This window comes from Pyrus communis, chromosome 13 (genome assembly GCF_041283825.1).
Source record: "Pyrus communis isolate YQ-2024b chromosome 13, ASM4128382v1, whole genome shotgun sequence".
Lineage (NCBI taxonomy): Eukaryota > Viridiplantae > Streptophyta > Magnoliopsida > Rosales > Rosaceae > Pyrus > Pyrus communis.
The window spans coordinates 20491595-20508495 of NC_142577.1; the positions used below are offsets into that span (position 1 = coordinate 20491595).

Below are 16901 nucleotides of genomic sequence, written 5' to 3' on the forward strand. Positions count from 1 at the left end.
CTCCCTTAGTTTTTCTTCTCTCTTCCCCAAAGCCCTCTTCATATAGTGGCTAGGAGGGCAAGAGAATAAAGCAGTCAATGTGGGACAAAGAACACATATCAATACCACACCCTATGTTGGATGGATTAATATTGTGTTTGGTCCTTGTGCATTGGCACAAGGTACATAGGCAATCTAGCTAGGGTAGATACACCTAAATCCTTCTCTGGAGATGTCCTTATTTGTGCTTCGAGCAACAGTTCATAAAAATGAGACAGCGATCTAGAATTCTTCATTCCGCTAGGTATGTCCTATATCGAATTCCCTTATATTATTTGCATATATTTCCAACAAAAACAGTATAAATGATACATGCTATTTGGTGCAACGTAGGTGTTTCCCAAGTAGGTCAAACTAAACCAATCCAAACTAATTGTAGTTTGTCTCACTTTAATCCAAGTTTACTCTCTTTTTTCTTGATACAAAAATATTCTAATCTTTTAGAGAATTGAGATAAGTCACACAATGAACCAACACAATAATTATATGTAAAACTCATCAGTAAAATGTTTCCTTATAATCACTAACCTATAGCTAGCCTGGCTGCCACTTTACATATATATCTAAAAATACATCAAGCCACATTGTTGTGTTAATGATGATGAGCTGCCAAGATATAAACCCATCTCCACCTTCAAAACACAACGAATAAAACGGTTGTATATATAAGCTACGTACACATATCACATATGCACGCCACCAAATTACACCCGTTCAAACCACAGCTCCAACACAAACAAATAACAAAAAAAAAAAAAACAGCTTCCATTTCTTCCATTTGTCACATCTCTCTCTGCCTCATATTATTAAAGGGAGCTCGAGACATTAATTATTCTGTCTCGGTCTCTCTTGATTACCCTGATCTTTACATCTCCGAGACCTAACAACACACAAAATATAGAACAATGGGTTGCGGGGAATCAAAGCTGGCGGTTGCCACCACCAACACCATCCTCCGCCGCAAGAAATCGAGTGTTGCCGATCCTTCCAAGAAGAGCAAAGACATAGAAACCGTCCTTGAAAACAATGACAGCGCCGCAAACTCATCGGTGCAACACCAACAACAACATGACCAACAAGAAGAACAAGTCAAGGAGGACAATGCGATCGCCAATAATGTTGGTGGTGGTGGCGAGGCGTCTGCGGTGGCCGATGATGTGAATGTGAATGTGAATGTGAAGGACATAAAGGTAAATAACAAGGACGGAGAAGATGGTGGTAAGGAAGTATTGGAAAAAGGTGACAAAGAAGAGCACGACGAGGCCGCGGGGAGATTGATTTCGCATGGTTCTCCGAATCGTTTCTTTTCGTCGAGGAAATTGGATGAGGAAGGAATTGACGCGATTATTTCTGAGGGACGGTCTGGGACGTCGGACTATTATACTCCACGCCATGGAAGTAAGGGAAACTTGCACTTCAAGGTAGATGATGATATTGCAGAGGACGATAACGAATTACATCTGCCAGCTGCAGAAACAAAAACTCCAGCGGTGGAGACACAAAATAAGGGTTTGTAAACCTCAATGTTGCTTTACCTCAACATTTTTAAAAAGCTATACATATTTGCATGCATACATGATCACGTCGAGTAGGTCTTATTTCTGAAAGGAAGCATTCTCTTGCCGAACTGTGAATCTGACCTATTGATTGTGTCCAATTTCGCTACAAACGTATCAAGCAAACGCATAGTTTGACAATATAAACATACGTTAGGAAACGTGTATATTACCATCTAACGAAATGTCTGCTAACTTAATTTGGTTATTGTGTAGGTACAGAAGAGCCTGTAAAGAAACCGGAGGAGAATTCGGTGAAGGAAACAGAAGTGGCAGTTACAACCACTGTTGAAGCCGAAGTGGCTGAAGCCGCTGAACCTGAAGTTTCAATCCCTGCTGAAGAAGTGAAGAATTAATCTGAATCTACAAATAATTGAGTGCAGGAACAATATGTGGGTGATTCCCCAGCCAAGGATGAGAAGACAAGCTAAGTGCGAAGGGCAGTTGAATTAGGAAAGCTAAAGCTTCTCACTCAGCTTTTGTGTTTGTAATTGATCAATCACCTAGTTTTTATAGGTTTTCTGCTGTCCTCCAAAGCTGATCTTGCTATGCATATAACATGGAACTTGAACAGAGAATATGTAGTAGTACTGTCTGTTGTATTCTTGGAATTACTTTCCGTTTCAAAATTTGTTCAATTTCGCTTTTATCGACCAAATTCGACCAAATTCGACCAAATTCAACCACTTAATATTAATGTAATAGGTAGACGTGAATTAGAACGGTTAGCCATGACAGTATGTCAACCTCGTTGCACCTATATACTTGAATCCGCCTCCATGTAAATTAGAGTAATTTATAAAATTATCTTACAGTAAAAATGAAGAAACTTTGACGGGAAGGCATTTCCTGGTGGTTTCCTATGCTTGAACCAGAAATGACATTTGAATTTTGGACCATCTTACTTGGTTAATTGATTAAGCCGCTTGAATTATAAGGGATGAAAACGAAGTGTCAACGTGTCCGTGTAATCAAATTAAAGCACCGCACCGGCTTGGTAGGTTAATTGATTAAACCCACTGGAAATGATAAGGAAATGTTGCGTCATTTGACCAGCGTTACGTCAATGTGGTCTCGTTATAAAACCCGGTTGCACCTAAGATCTTCTCCTGGGTTGACAACCGAGCTAAACCGGTGAGCCCAAAGATCCAAAAGTATTTGATCTAATAAGTAATTGGTATACTTATTATTACGCAAACTGTAACATTTCTGCGTAGCGAACAACCATTATATATACAACACAATGTCAGCAATCCCAAAGAACGAAGATGAGCACATTCATATATACACAAGTCATCCGCAGCCCCATCATAACCCACGATGTTCATCAGCTATGGCTTCTGAAAAGCAAGAGCTTTTAGGCATACAACGAAACAGCTTTCCCAGGACATATACCTACAACTGACCTCTCTCAGATTTTTCCAAGGGAAAACATGGCCAGCAATCTACAGAGGTTTTGCCCCAGTGTCAGGCGCTGCGTTCAACTTGAGAACAGAAGTTGCAAGATCTCTGGACAGTATAAAATTTCCTCCAAGATCTGTTCTGCTGTACTCTGCTATACCAGTACCCATCACAATTTTGCACCGTCTCCATGTCTTGGCCATTAAGTCAACACCATAATAAACTAAATGGTCCGAAATGCTGTTCCCACTCACTGACCTGCAAAAGCGTCCCAAGAACTTGTATCATATTTTTGGGATCAGATTATTCTTTTCAACTTCATTATTTTATTATTATTCTAACCATAGAAGACTGCACCAGCGAGCTGCTATGTGTCGAAACATGATGAAAGAACGGAATCAAAGAGACAACTCTCAATGATATCACAACGAAGACTTGGATTACCTGCTGCACGTTGGGTCCTCGCCTGATTCATCACAGATTTTCTCAACTTCATAAACAAGACTTCCAACTTCAAGGTTATAAAGCCACACCTAGAATCAGAATAAGGCTTTCAATGGTCTGAAGAGAAAGAAACTCCCAAAAAAATGTCATAAATATACGAAATTATGATCCAAGTGCCGTGTGCAAGTGTATATCAAGGAGTCGTGTTCAATAATATTCATCCACCTATTCAAAATATGACCAGAAATTGTAATTTGGATATCATCTGACAATATTCTCATGACTTACAAATATTTCACATAATCTTAAGCTATTCAGAAATAATTGGCATTATATAAAGAGCATAAAAATTGAAACCCTAGCCACAAACAGATATTTTACAAAAAACTACTTAATCAGTTTATTTTTTTATTGATCTTAAAGGCTTTGAACTGAATGTGTAACTAATCCACCTCTGTGGGCTAGAAAAACATAAAATACTGAAAATTTGCCACAGATAGATTTGCTAGAAGAAACTACTTAATCGGTTTATTTTTCTAATAGATCTTATAGTTTCAAAGTCAAGGCATAAGTAATCCAGCAATGTCAGCTAAGAGAATACCTCTCGTGGAAAGTGGTGGTATGTCTTCTGAGGAAAATAAGTATAGTATGGAGGTAAATGAGGCACCATATCATGTGCATTTGTTACTCGTATACTGTTTGGTACAAGTGTACTATAGTATGATGCAAAAGCTGCATTACCAATACGAGGTTGTCCAAATGTCATAACTTGAACATTTTTCTCTTTCTGATTGACCTGGGAATTAAAAAAAAAAACATTCAATGTTACCGGTTTGAAGAACATGCTTCCAGAATAGACTACAATTTCAGCAAGCAGTGAATGCAATTAAACTATTCAAACACCCCTCTGGAATAAGTTCAACATTTATACCATTCAAGAAATGTTGTTGGCATACTAACATATCTTGATCAGTTAAAATGAAAGGGAAAAAAAAAAAACCAATCAAGGCTCAATTGGCAATAACCAAGTTATAAAACACATGAGTCAGGCCCTGACAGGTATACTGACGACCGAAAACAAGATGAACGGTAGTGAAAGAAAAACTCAAACATATCTTGCAAAATGGAGACTGGCTTAATTATGATTACCCTTAGATCAAGAGCACAAAATGAAGCCATTGCCCCTCCCATTGAATGTCCTGTAACTATGATGCCAATATCTCCATAATATTCCCTGGCTATTTCCACAGCATTTAGAATTCCAGGGCGTATGGTTGTGTTGTGGTAAGCACTATAAAACCCGTGGTGCACCTAAAACAGAAAAAGAATGAGAACTGATACTTTACATTCCAGCAAGTAACAAAGTAGAGAAACTTTACTGCAATACCATTGCATCAGGCATGCCAGGGTAATCTAGATCAAGTTGTTTCCAAAATAAGTCTTCAATCCAATTCTGTATGCTGTACACATAAAGCAAATCCACAAATAAGTCTTCAATCCAATTCTGTATGCCCATAGAGATACATATAGTTATATTTAAAGGAAAAGCAAACAAACGTAGATATAATTTTCCATTACATTCTGAATCCACATCTTTATTCATTGTATGTTTCAATTTTCTCTTCACCTATGTCATAGTTTGGGCTCAATAACTAATTCAGCAGAAACTTTAATTGAGAATGATAAATACTCTAGCACCGCACCTGTGTTCCTGAGTCCCTCTAAATGCAATTATAATAGCATTGGGATCTTGTGCCACTCCAACAAAAGCCTGGAAAAAGTAATGACTATGTCATACAGAGGCAGCAAAGAAATAACTTTAACACATAAAACCAGGCTGAACTATGAAATTGCACCTGTAAGCAATGCTGGACATCAACAATAATCGCTATCATTTCAAACCCCTGTTCCATTGAAATGAGGAATAAGGGCAACGATTTTCAAGCATAAGAATTTCAAATTAATCAGATACGTCTCCGTACCTTAATCAAGTCATTACAGCATGAGCATGTCCAAGTAAACAGCTCCGACAAATCTGACAAATAAACCTACAAGAGCAGAAATTGATTTCAATTGTTACGGACCTTATAGCAGGTACATACTCTAATAATTCAAATCTTGATATATAATCCAGAAAATCTCCATTTGGTTTCCTCATTGTTTAGACAGATTCAATACTTCCCATAAACCAACCTTTTTCTATGTCACAATTACAACACACCATGACTGACAAGTGACAACGCTTATGGTAAAGATTTGCAAGGGAAATGGTGAGGCTAAATGTTTCTGTAACATAAATTTTTACAAACCAAATCCCCATAAATGGTGACACAAGCAAAAATCTGATGAAACTTACTGTAGAAGCATATCGCACTAGTATAGTGGCAAGTGTATGATTGTATATGGGGCCATGATCGTTGTGCTTAATTTTCAGTTCTGCATTTGTAAGAAGAAATTACTCCCCGTTAAAATGGGTCCGAGAAGTTCAAAACAACTAAATTCTGCCTCCAACTATTTTGATCTATAATTCTGCACAACCCAAAAACAAAAACGAAACAAAAATACACAAAGAATCTGATGTACACCACCAGTTTATAATGGTACAGTTCTCATCACATATTATCTTCTCCTAAGTGAATATAGAACCTCTTTAGTCCCTAACAGACTGATACCAAACCATCCTTTAGTAATCTATGAGAAGGTAAAACCAACAAGCACCACATTGTTGCAAGGGCATTCATAGACAGTTTGCAAATTCTTTTCTAAATAGCACTTCTATTCATAAGCGCTGTTACTGAAAGTGCTTCTATTAAATGGATTTCATAAATCACCACTCCAGGAAGCACTTTCACTTTCAAAACTGCAAAGCACTTTTAACTTTCTCTACCAAACCTTGCCATAAGGGCTTTTGGTTTGCTTAGCTATTCTAAAAGCACTTCCAAACGAGAATAATGACTCTAATGACCCATTGAATCCCCTGAACTAATTCTTCTCCAACCATCAAATTCCCTTCAAACCCAATTTACAATTTCGATATACACAACGAAAAAGCCTCTAATCAACCGCCATGAACATAAACATGTTTAATAAAACATAAAAGATAAAACTTTTGATGCAAAAATTGAAAATTTACCTCTCCCAGCAGAGAAAACAAACATCCACGTTAATATTACCAATACCAGCCATCTTCTTTTCTCCATGGCCTGATAATTTCACAGCAAATAAAAACAAATTAGGGCACAATTCAGCAATTATTAATTTCAAACAATCAGAAAATTAGAGAAACCGACCACCGCCACGACGTCCCACTCCACTCACCCCACCCAGCAGCGGCTTCGGAGCTCCGAAGACTATCGAATTTAGGTGGATTTTGCGACCGTGCAACCGTGGTATGATCGCGACGCACCGTTTCGAAGATCTTGCTGTGGTGGTTGGCAACGCGGTAAGATTGTAGAGGGAGACCGAAGAAAAGCAGTTGACGAGGCAAAAGAGAAAACTAGTTTGTTCGTTTTGTGTAGACTTCCGAAATTATCCTTTATTTATCTGTTCCTTAGCCGTTGATCTTGTCTCTAAGTGTTTTTGAGGGCCACGATTGGAGGGTAATTACGGTACATTGCCGGTGTTTGAAGCGTGTGGAATTGCACGTGCTGATGTGTATTTTAATTTCGTATAGGATTGGGTTTGGATCACATGAATTTTCCCCCTTGCTAATTTTTTTCAACAACCTTGCTAATCATTATATTTTTTTTATTTGTTGACCAATTTTATCATGTCAACATATCTTTTGATCGTATGTGAACTTATTTTGTTCTTCGATATAATTGATATTTTAATTTAAATTATTTAAAAGTACATAGATGGAGTTTTGAACGAGAGAAAACACACTTGCTCTAAGTAATGTATTTATGTTTGCGCTTCTATATGTAAATCAATTAGAAGCAAACTACGTCCAAAATAAGTCTAGATTGTACAAACTGCCTATTGGCCTTATGATTCTTAACTTCCCAATATTGAAAAACATCTCTTTAATTCGAATCCTCGTTTTATTAAATAAGGAAAAAGTTGAGTCAAGATTTTGATAAATGAAACTAAATTATATCTCAATCAAATTGAGAAAGTATAGTGGTACTATTTTATTAAAGGAATAAATTTTGTATGGATACTTTGGAGTATGGAGAAAGGGAATTTTGTGAAATGTCAAATGAATTTTTTTTCAATTTGTCATATGAACTCAAATTTTAAGCTATCTGTCATGTCAACTTTCTAAAATCTTTAATTTTGTATCTTATTTTAACTCTGTTAAGCTTTCTATCTAGCACAAAAAGGGGTTGAGCTGTGATGATTTGATGGTTTCCTATTCAAAAAAGGGGAAAGATATACACACTTTTTTATGTGTTTCAAATTGAAGATGGCTAAAAATATGGAAATTGTTATTGACATTCTAAAAATCTTATTTTGCACTCCAAACTTTTTATAATTAGAAGAAAAAAAACACTTGTAATGAATGTAGATTGAAATTTTCAGAATGCTAATAACAGTTCCCAAAAATATAGTCATTAAGGACCATCCAATCTATGGTAAAGTTGGATGAAATTTTTCATGTTGCCCTTGTTTGTGACAATGAGATTTTGATTCTTCTGCTTGTGGACTAACACTTTTTTATTATCATTGCAATGAAATAAAAGAGACTGCCATGATTGACTACGACCTTTTTATGGACATCATGGACCACGTTGAATTCTCAAATCTTTCAATTAACTACAACTCCACTTTAGTAAGTCAAATGTACATTTTTGGTAGTTCACCGTAAATATTTAATTAGTCAAAATTTAAGGGTTTAGAATAAAGGATAACTAATGAAAAGTTCAAAAAACTTCCCTTTTAATGAAAAACCATTTTTAAAGGTATAGTTAATAGTATCAATGAAATGTATAAATATGGTTTTTCGTTAAAAGTGAACAGTACTATGAGTGTTTTGTTAAAACTCCCTTAGAATAAAGAGAAGTCAAGAATTTATGAAAAGGAAATCTGAAAGAACTTTGAACATAAGTCATGTGCGAGGCACATTATTTATTTTATATGAAAAACTTAACGGAGTTAGAGTGATTAAATATTTTTGGGAACTGTTATTTTGTGCGAGGCACATTATTTATTTTAGATGACAAATTAATGATTTCAGAAAATTAATATGACAAATCGCTTAAACTTAAGTTCATATGACAAATTGAAAAATTATGTATAAGTTAATTCGATATTACAAAATAAAAATCTCATTAAAAAAAGAGAGTTTCTCTCAATACTCTAGCATTCCAGAATTCTACAAGGTGACCGTTCATGATTCCTTAACATATCACTTCTGCTGTATCAAGAATTCAGTGCACTAATACCTCACTTGATCACGAGGAAGCTGTAACATAAAATAAAGTTGATCGACAACCGTCGACTGCTGTTGTAACTTGTAAATGTAACAATGGAAGGTATGGATGCACGTTTGACTCACAACGCGAAACAACTTTTAGGTGTTGGTGTGAATGGGCAAATTTTCTTATGGTACCCCAGTTGGGAAATGCTTCGGGGCACCACTTTGCTAACTAATTACAGATGCACCTCCACTTCGATTGATCGATCCCAAACCGGTTGATGAGGGAAAGGAAATAAAGCCGATAGAATTTCGATGCTCAAGGTGTAGGCTGTGCGTTCAGTGTTGGTTTTATAACTTTTTATTTCATCATTCCCCCTTTTTGTTGTCTCTTCTAATTAGGATTGGTTTTCTTCTATTGTAGTCTCTTTTAACCAACTTAATGGAGTTGGTTTAGTGGAAAACGAGTAACAATTTGGAACTCCGATCCAAGTTTCAATCCCTATGAATGCATTTTTTTTAGGATTACGAACTCTGTTTTGGTGTATCGTTTGCCTTAAGGACAAAAATATACTACCTCCTGATGTGGTACTGGAACTGCATAGAAATGACATTGGTCTATTATCTATGAGTGATGGAATACCTCCTATGTTTTTAACTTAAAAAAAAAAAAAAACCATATATAAATCATATATATTGTTTTCATACGAAGAATAAGACATAACTTAGAATTTGTATATTTTGTTAACTTGGTATCAAAGTAATTACGCACTAAGTAAACTCAATAAGTTGAGTCAACAAATCATTACCTCCTAATATAGAATAACGTTTCTAATAAGAAGAATAAACTCGAAATTTCGAGTTAACAGATCGTGGCTTCCTAATATTAAAAAAAAATCGAGCCCTTAGACCCAAAAGGGCATTCAAACCCAAAAAAAAAAAAAAAGTTTGAGGCGATGACCCGGGAACCCGACCCATGAGGTACAGGACCAACGACCCAATTACACAGGAGCGGGAAATCACACTTTTCAATTGGCGGGAAATTCTGATGTTTCCCACCAACGCTTTTCTAAACCGCACATCTCAGTTTCCAAATCGGACGGCTGTAAACACATCTATTTAATAACCTCCTCCGCCCCCGAAGCACACCACTCTCGCAAAACTTTCAAAGGTTTCAACTTTTCATTATTTTTCGCCCAGGGGCTTCAAAAATCCAAAATTTAGAGCCGGCCCCTCTCTCTTTTCTCTTTTTATCTCTCACTCTTCTCCTCTTTCATCACGAAACCCTCGATCTGAGAAATTAACAACCGCCATGGCGAGAGCTTCGAAGCCGCAGGTTTCGTCCGACGAAGCCCTATCCAACGGCTCCAATTCGTCCGACGAAGAGCCGATCAACGACCAGGAGGAGGACGAGGTCGATGAGGAGGAGCTCGAAGCCGTGGCTCGCCCCGCTGACTCCGACGACGACGAGGTCGCCGCCGACGAGAACTCCCCTGGCTCCGACGATGACGTGCCGGTCGATGAGAACGACGATGATGGTTTGGATGAAGAAGAGGTATAACATTTATGATTTTGCCATCGCGGTAGTGTCTACGGTGGTGCTTTGTTCGTTCTTTTCACTGGATCTGAGTTGTGACGTGTTACTGCTTGAATGTGCTTGGGTTGTTGCAAGTTGATTTGGGAATTTGTTGAGCTAGGGTTTTGGCGGTCTAGGGATCGGTTACTCTTCCTCCTTTTTTGGGATAGAAGAATGATAACTTCTCAAAATTATTTATCTTTTGGTGGATAATATTTCTCAATTGCATATTGTACTTGGGTTTGAGCCTTTAAGGTTTGGTGGTTTAAGTGCCAAAGCATTTCGGCACACCTTTTCTGACCAAAGGTTCTGTTTTTCATGCAGGATGATGAAGCTAATTTGAGTAATGCTGAAATTGGAAAACGTGAGAAGGCGAGGCTCAGAGACATGCAAAATATGAAGAGACAAAAGGTTCAGGAAATATTGGATGCACAAAATGCAGCCATTGAGGCTGACATGGTGAGTGCATTGGAAAGGTTAATAGAGTGCTACGTTTGTACTTGTTATTGGATATATAGTCCTTTTTATAAGGTAGCTGATTTTTTTTGGTGTTGGTTTAATTGCAGAACAATAAGGGGAAGGGACGGTTGAAGTATCTTCTGCAGCAAACAGAGTTATTTGCCCATTTTGCTAAAGGTGACCCATCTGCATCTCAGAAGAAAGTGAAGGGAAAGTAAGTTCAATAATCATTGAAGAGTCTGGCGTATTCAATCTATACTATCATGTCATTGATTATTGTGTTCGGAAATTTATTTGCCTTGAAGAGATAATTGAATTTTTGAGCTCGAATTTCTTTTGTTTAAAAAAGTAGGATGAATGCCTTTAATTGGTTATGATTATTGCATGAGTGAAGTAAGATTTTAAAAGTTCTTACGGGTGCTTACTTGTTTAATTACAAATTTAGAGGTCGCCATGCTTCCAAAATAACTGAAGAGGAAGAGGATGAAGAATGCCTTAAGGAGGAAGAAGATGGTTTGGCTGGGGCTGGAACCACACGGCTTTTGACACAACCTTCTTGTGAGAGATTTTTCTTAAATCTAGTTGATTTTCTCTAGCTTTCAGAAGGCTGTATTCAAATGACGTACTTCACAGTTTAAAGTTTAAGACTTGATTTTCCTTTTCCCTTTTGTTCAGGCATTCAGGGGAAGATGAGGGATTACCAACTGGCTGGATTGAACTGGCTCATACGACTCTATGAAAATGGTATAAATGGAATCCTTGCAGATGAAATGGTAAGCACCAATTTGCGGCTAATGGGGTTAAATGTTTCCTTTCTTTCATGTATTGAATTGTGTATTTACTTTGTGTGAGCTGTCTTAATGATGAATCTGTTTTGTTCTCTTCCATCAGGGGCTTGGTAAAACATTGCAAACCATCTCCTTATTGGGATACCTGCATGAGTTTAGAGGAATAACTGGTCCTCATATGGTAGTTGCTCCAAAGTCGACTCTTGGAAACTGGATGAATGAGATTCGGCGTTTCTGCCCCATCTTGCGTGCTGTGAAGTTTCTTGGTAATCCTGATGAAAGAGTAAGTCATTCTTGTGTGATTTGTATGGGCGAGTTATTTATGTTTTGGATACTGTGTTCAAGATTTCATTACTTTCTATACCTTGCAGAAGCATATACGTGAGGACCTGCTGGTTGCCGGGAATTTTGATGTATGTGTTACAAGTTTTGAAATGGCCATCAAAGAGAAGACCTGCTTACGCCGTTTTAGCTGGCGTTATATAATAATTGATGAAGCTCATCGTATCAAGAATGAGAATTCACTGCTTTCAAAAACAATGAGGCTGTATAATACTAACTTCCGCCTCCTAATTACGGGTACACCACTTCAGGTACGAATTCTGATCTTTCTTTGATTTTTGGGACATGCTACATGCTGGATTAATTTTGATTGATGATGTTTTATTTATGCTTATCTAGCATGACACTTGAAAGTTTACAATCTTTTCTGCCTGGATGTAATTTTTGGAGGGTAACCTGTGTTAAATTTAATTTTAAAGTAGCAAGAATATTCCTTTTAAGCATGCTTGAATATTTTTTTTTCCTGCGGTTTACTTGCAGAATAATCTTCACGAACTATGGTCTCTGCTTAACTTTCTCCTGCCAGAGATATTTAGTTCTGCTGAAACTTTTGATGAATGGTTTCAAATATCTGGTGAGAACGACCAGCAGGAGGTTGTTCAACAGCTTCACAAGGTAGGGCTAACGGCATCTCAACGGTTGAGTACAGTATTTGGTCCTCCTGCTTTATGATTGTAATATCTCACCTTGATTTATTCTTCTTTAAGGTCCTTCGGCCATTTCTTCTTAGAAGGTTGAAGTCAGATGTTGAGAAAGGTTTGCCTCCGAAAAAAGAAACAATACTCAAAGTAGGTATGTCACAAATGCAGAAACAGTACTACAGGGCTTTATTACAAAAAGATCTCGAAGTTGTTAATGCTGGTGGAGAACGTAAGCGCCTTCTGAACATAGCAATGCAGCTTCGTAAGTGCTGTAATCATCCTTATCTTTTTCAAGGTGCTGAGCCCGGGCCTCCTTATACGACTGGAGACCATCTCATCACAAATGCTGGTAAGCTTGACATTTTAAAATTCATTGACCTTCATTGATGCATATTGTTTGTTTGCTCATCGAACTCATCCTTGTTAAATTTTCAATTGTAGGTAAAATGGTTCTTTTGGATAAGTTGCTTCCAAAGTTAAAGGAGCGTGATTCTAGGGTCCTAATATTTTCACAGGTTAGTTCTGTTCTGTAAAATCATTATACTTTCATGTTGAGTGTAAGCAAATACATTACAAGTTGCAATGCATGCCCAGAGATGTATCTCAATTATGTTATATGGTCCTTGGTTTAAATGTCAGATGACTAGGCTGCTAGATATCCTTGAAGATTATTTAATGTTACGGGGTTACCTGTATTGTCGGATTGATGGCAATACTGGCGGAGAAGATCGTGATGCTTCTATTGATGCCTTCAACAAGCCTGGAAGTGAGAAATTTGTATTTTTGCTATCGACCAGAGCTGGAGGACTTGGTATTAATCTTGCCACTGCAGATGTTGTCATCCTTTATGATAGTGATTGGTGAGCATCTTTATCATTTTCTTTATACTGATAGTCATTGTTGTTCTGTCTGCATGTCTATGCCTCAGCTGTTTGATATGCTTTAACATGTGATGTGTTGTAGGAACCCTCAAGTTGATTTGCAAGCACAAGATCGTGCTCACAGGATTGGTCAAAAGAAAGAAGTTCAAGTGTTCCGGTTCTGCACTGAGGTATGAATTTGTTCTGATCTGAAACATTTCAAACTATGTAATGTTGGTATATGGGTAGTTCCTCACAGTGAATTGTTTACATTTGAAACAGTATACTATTGAAGAAAAAGTTATTGAGAGGGCTTATAAAAAGCTTGCTCTTGATGCTTTGGTGATTCAACAAGGGCGCTTAGCAGAGCAAAAAAGTAAGCAACGCAATTTTTTCTAAGATCTTTAAAATAAGCATATACACAAATTTATTCCCTTTAATTCTGTTCTTCTTGTATGCAGCTGTTAATAAAGATGAGTTACTTCAAATGGTGAGGTTTGGTGCTGAAATGGTCTTCAGTTCCAAGGATAGCACCATTACAGATGAGGACATAGATAGGATTATTGCTAAAGGAGAAGAGACAACTGCTGAGCTTGATGCAAAGATGAAAAAATTTACTGAAGATGCTATCAAATTTAAGATGGATGATAGTATGTTTGTCAATTTATTGTTATTGCCCTTTATCCATTTGATTATATTTTTGTTATTGCAATCGATGTTAAAATGGAAATTGCAATTTTCTAATGTTGGTGCTGTTTCTGCAGCTGCTGAATTGTATGACTTTGATGATGAAAAGGTTGGCATTATTCTTTTAATTTTCTTTTTCTGTCAAGTTTTTATGGTTATGGTATATTTCATTTGGCTTGCCTTCATCTTTGTGATTTATAACTCATTTTATGTGTATCTTTTTACCTGATGAAGGATGACAAGCTTGATTTCAAGAAAATTGTTAGCGATAACTGGATTGAACCACCAAAAAGAGAGCGGAAGCGCAAGTACGGATTTTACCTGTCTGCCTCTTTACTTTGCATTTACTTGCTCCTAGTTTCTAATTCTGAATTTTTGTGCTTTCGTTATTAGTTACTCAGAGTCTGAATACTTTAAGCAAACAATGCGCCAAGGTGCTCCAGCAAAACCGAAAGAGCCTCGAATTCCACGCATGCCTCAATTGTAAGTGCCTCCGTATCCTAGCTGTTGACTGATTCTCATCTGTGTTGTGTTCTTTGACCTTTTAAAATGTTCAATAATATTTATGGTCTATTCTGCCTTTTTGTGTCTAGACATGATTTCCAATTTTTCAACACACAAAGGTTGAATGAGCTGTATGAAAAGGAAGTACGGTTCCTCATGGTATGTACAAGTGAACTCTTATTTTCATCTCTATTTATGGCTTGAGATGTATGCCTTTGCACCCTATTTATCTATCTTAATTCTATTGAAAATTTCACAGCAAACTCATCAGAAGAATCAGTTGAAAGATACAATAGAGGTGGAGGAACCAGAAGGTATTTATTGTTTTTCATATGAATCGAGTCCATGTGCTTTTGTGTTTTCTGCTATTCCATCTGCTAACTGCATGTACAAATGTTTAGAAGTTGGAGATCCCTTGACTGCTGAGGAGGTGGAAGAAAAGGAAAGCCTGTTAGAAGAGGCAAGTATAATATATGCTGCAAATGAGGTTCTCGTCAAGGTTTTCTTTATTGAGCTTTTTAATTGGTCAATTTCAGGGTTTCTCTACTTGGAGTAGAAGAGATTTTAATACCTTCATTAGGGGCTGTGAGAAGTATGGCCGTAATGATATAAAAAGCATTGCTGCCGAGATGGAAGGGAAAACAGAGGAGGAAGTTGAAAGATACGCAAAGGTTTTTAAAGAAAGATACAAGGAGTTAAATGGTAAGTGGTATCCAATAGTTGTGTGTTGTAGGGTTAGGTAGACAATGTCGTTGATTAAGGTCCGAGGCTCTATTTGGAAATGTTGAAAGGCAGGATTTGGAATTGGTATCCTTAATTTAAACACACTATCTACATGCAACATGAATTGGTTTTAAATCTAAATAATCCGACCAAAAAACATGATTTTATTCCCGGTCGTCCAGGTATGAATTTCATATCATTCGACTGGCAAATCAGAAAAAAACCATACTTTGTAATTGAGCTGACTTGGGACGCTTATGTTTATATATGTACATTATACATACAATGTCCTTTGGTTTTGTTTAGCGAGCTGTTAAGATTTTGGAATCTTAGATTCCAAATTGTTGACTCTATTGGTGCTTTCAGATTATGATAGGATCATTAAGAACATTGAAAGAGGTGAGGCTAGAATTTCCCGCAAAGATGAGATCATGAAAGCCATTGGGAAGAAGTTGGATCGTTACAAGAATCCATGGCTGGAATTGAAAATCCAGTATGGTCAAAACAAGGGAAAGTTGTACAATGAAGAATGCGATCGTTTCATGGTACAGTTTGAGACTATAGCATCTGTTCTATACAAACTTCTGATTTTTTATGTTTAATCTCTAGTGGTTTTTCGTGTCTATTATACTACAGATATGCATGGTTCACAAACTTGGGTATGGGAATTGGGACGAATTGAAGGCAGAATTCCGCACATCACCCTTGTTTCGTTTTGATTGGTTTGTGAAGTCTCGCACAACTCAGGAACTCGCTAGGAGGTGTGATACATTAATTAGATTGGTGGAGAAAGAGAACCAAGAATACGATGAGAGGGAGAGACAGGCCCGCAAAGAGAAGAAGCTTGCTAAGGTTTGAAGGCACCAAATGCACACATTTATTCTGTGCTTTATTTTTTGTTTTTCGTTCCTGGTCTAGTGCCAAGCTTGTTCTAAAGCAAATGTCCCAAATTAGCGAATGCGTTATCATGTATCATGTTTTGTTTCAGAGCATGACACCATCAAAGCGGGCCTTGGGTAGACAGCCAACTGAGAGCCCAAATTCTGGAAAGAAGAGGAAGCAATTAACCATGGATGATTATGTCAGCTCGGTATGTTTCTTTTGTCGAGTTGCAGAATTTGTCGATGTGTAATCTCCTTTTAAATGTTGGCTGATGGCTTGAATAATTGAAATTACTAATTTTTGCAGGGAAAAAGGAGGAAATGATCAAACATTAAGATCCTGGATGTTCTTGGGTGCTGAGACATCCAGATATTTCAGCATCGAAAAGCATGGAGCGTTAGAGTTTAGGCTTTTAGTTTCATTTTCACCCGATGTTTTTGGGATCACGGTCAGGCTTCAACATAACCTGTGGTCTTGGTAGCGCCCGTGATCTTATTACGGAAGGGTTGGCTGAATTATAAAGATGTATAAACAAGTAGACTAGTTCTGATTTACACAATGTTTTGAACACCATGGATGTCATTCAATGAGATGTATCTTTGGTTAATTCTTTCCGTCTGCACTTGCAGTAAATATTTCT

General features: G+C 37.2%; 3 protein-coding genes across 5 annotated transcripts; 2 read left to right on the forward strand and 1 right to left on the reverse strand.

Moving 5' to 3' along the window:
* Positions 1-662: 662 nt before the first annotated feature.
* LOC137736571 (uncharacterized) lies at positions 663-2206 on the forward strand. Its single transcript, XM_068475820.2, has 2 exons — positions 663-1548; positions 1812-2206. Exons 1-2 carry the CDS (start codon positions 945-947, stop codon positions 1949-1951), a joined length of 744 nt encoding a protein of 247 aa, XP_068331921.2. The 5' UTR covers positions 663-944; the 3' UTR covers positions 1952-2206.
* A 546-nt stretch (positions 2207-2752) lies between these two features.
* LOC137737198 (lipase) lies at positions 2753-6947 on the reverse strand. Of its 3 annotated transcripts, none has more exons than XR_015955167.1 (11): positions 6731-6947; positions 6574-6643; positions 5797-5876; positions 5423-5488; positions 5297-5344; positions 5144-5211; positions 4828-4900; positions 4590-4751; positions 4042-4236; positions 3339-3529; positions 2753-3254 (listed from the first exon to the last, which is right to left on the reverse strand). XR_015955167.1 is itself a non-coding variant. In XM_068476604.2 (11 exons), exons 2-11 carry the CDS (start codon positions 6638-6640, stop codon positions 3041-3043), a joined length of 1062 nt encoding a protein of 353 aa, XP_068332705.2. In that variant the 5' UTR covers positions 6641-6643; positions 6731-6947; the 3' UTR covers positions 2753-3040. The 3 variants fall into 3 exon arrangements, 2 of the variants coding, with proteins under 2 accessions (XP_068332705.2, XP_068332706.2); XM_068476604.2 differs by having other exon boundaries at positions 3441-3529; XM_068476605.2 differs by having other exon boundaries at positions 3441-3529; positions 6759-6916.
* Positions 6948-9951: 3004 nt separating this feature from the next.
* LOC137737411 (ISWI chromatin-remodeling complex ATPase CHR17) lies at positions 9952-16868 on the forward strand. The gene is made up of 25 exons (XM_068476870.2): positions 9952-10354; positions 10700-10834; positions 10942-11048; positions 11280-11392; positions 11510-11607; positions 11726-11905; positions 11994-12215; positions 12445-12579; positions 12672-12954; positions 13047-13120; positions 13245-13465; positions 13569-13656; positions 13748-13841; positions 13927-14115; positions 14230-14261; positions 14387-14460; positions 14546-14635; positions 14746-14815; positions 14916-14970; positions 15058-15116; positions 15193-15358; positions 15746-15924; positions 16016-16231; positions 16368-16469; positions 16568-16868. The coding sequence occupies exons 1-25, from the start codon at positions 10112-10114 to the stop codon at positions 16583-16585; spliced, it is 3243 nt and encodes a 1080-aa protein (XP_068332971.1). The 5' UTR covers positions 9952-10111; the 3' UTR covers positions 16586-16868.
* Positions 16869-16901: the final 33 nt, after the last annotated feature.

Coding starts and splice junctions, on each gene's coding strand:
- LOC137737198 (XM_068476604.2), bottom strand. CDS start 6,640: ATGGAGAAAAGAAGATGGCTGGTATTGGTAATATTAACGTGGATGTTT. Junction 5,877..6,573: donor TGTTTTCTCTGCTGGGAGAG/GTAAATTTTCAA, acceptor TTACAAATGCAG/AACTGAAAATTAAGCACAAC. Junction 4,752..4,827: donor CTGGCATGCCTGATGCAATG/GTATTGCAGTAA, acceptor TTTCTGTTTTAG/GTGCACCACGGGTTTTATAG.
- LOC137737411 (XM_068476870.2), top strand. CDS start 10,112: ATGGCGAGAGCTTCGAAGCCGCAGGTTTCGTCCGACGAAGCCCTATCC. Junction 11,393..11,509: donor GCTTTTGACACAACCTTCTT/GTGAGAGATTTT, acceptor CCTTTTGTTCAG/GCATTCAGGGGAAGATGAGG. Junction 14,636..14,745: donor ATTCCACGCATGCCTCAATT/GTAAGTGCCTCC, acceptor TTTTGTGTCTAG/ACATGATTTCCAATTTTTCA.
- LOC137736571 (XM_068475820.2), top strand. CDS start 945: ATGGGTTGCGGGGAATCAAAGCTGGCGGTTGCCACCACCAACACCATC. Junction 1,549..1,811: donor GGTGGAGACACAAAATAAGG/GTTTGTAAACCT, acceptor GTTATTGTGTAG/GTACAGAAGAGCCTGTAAAG.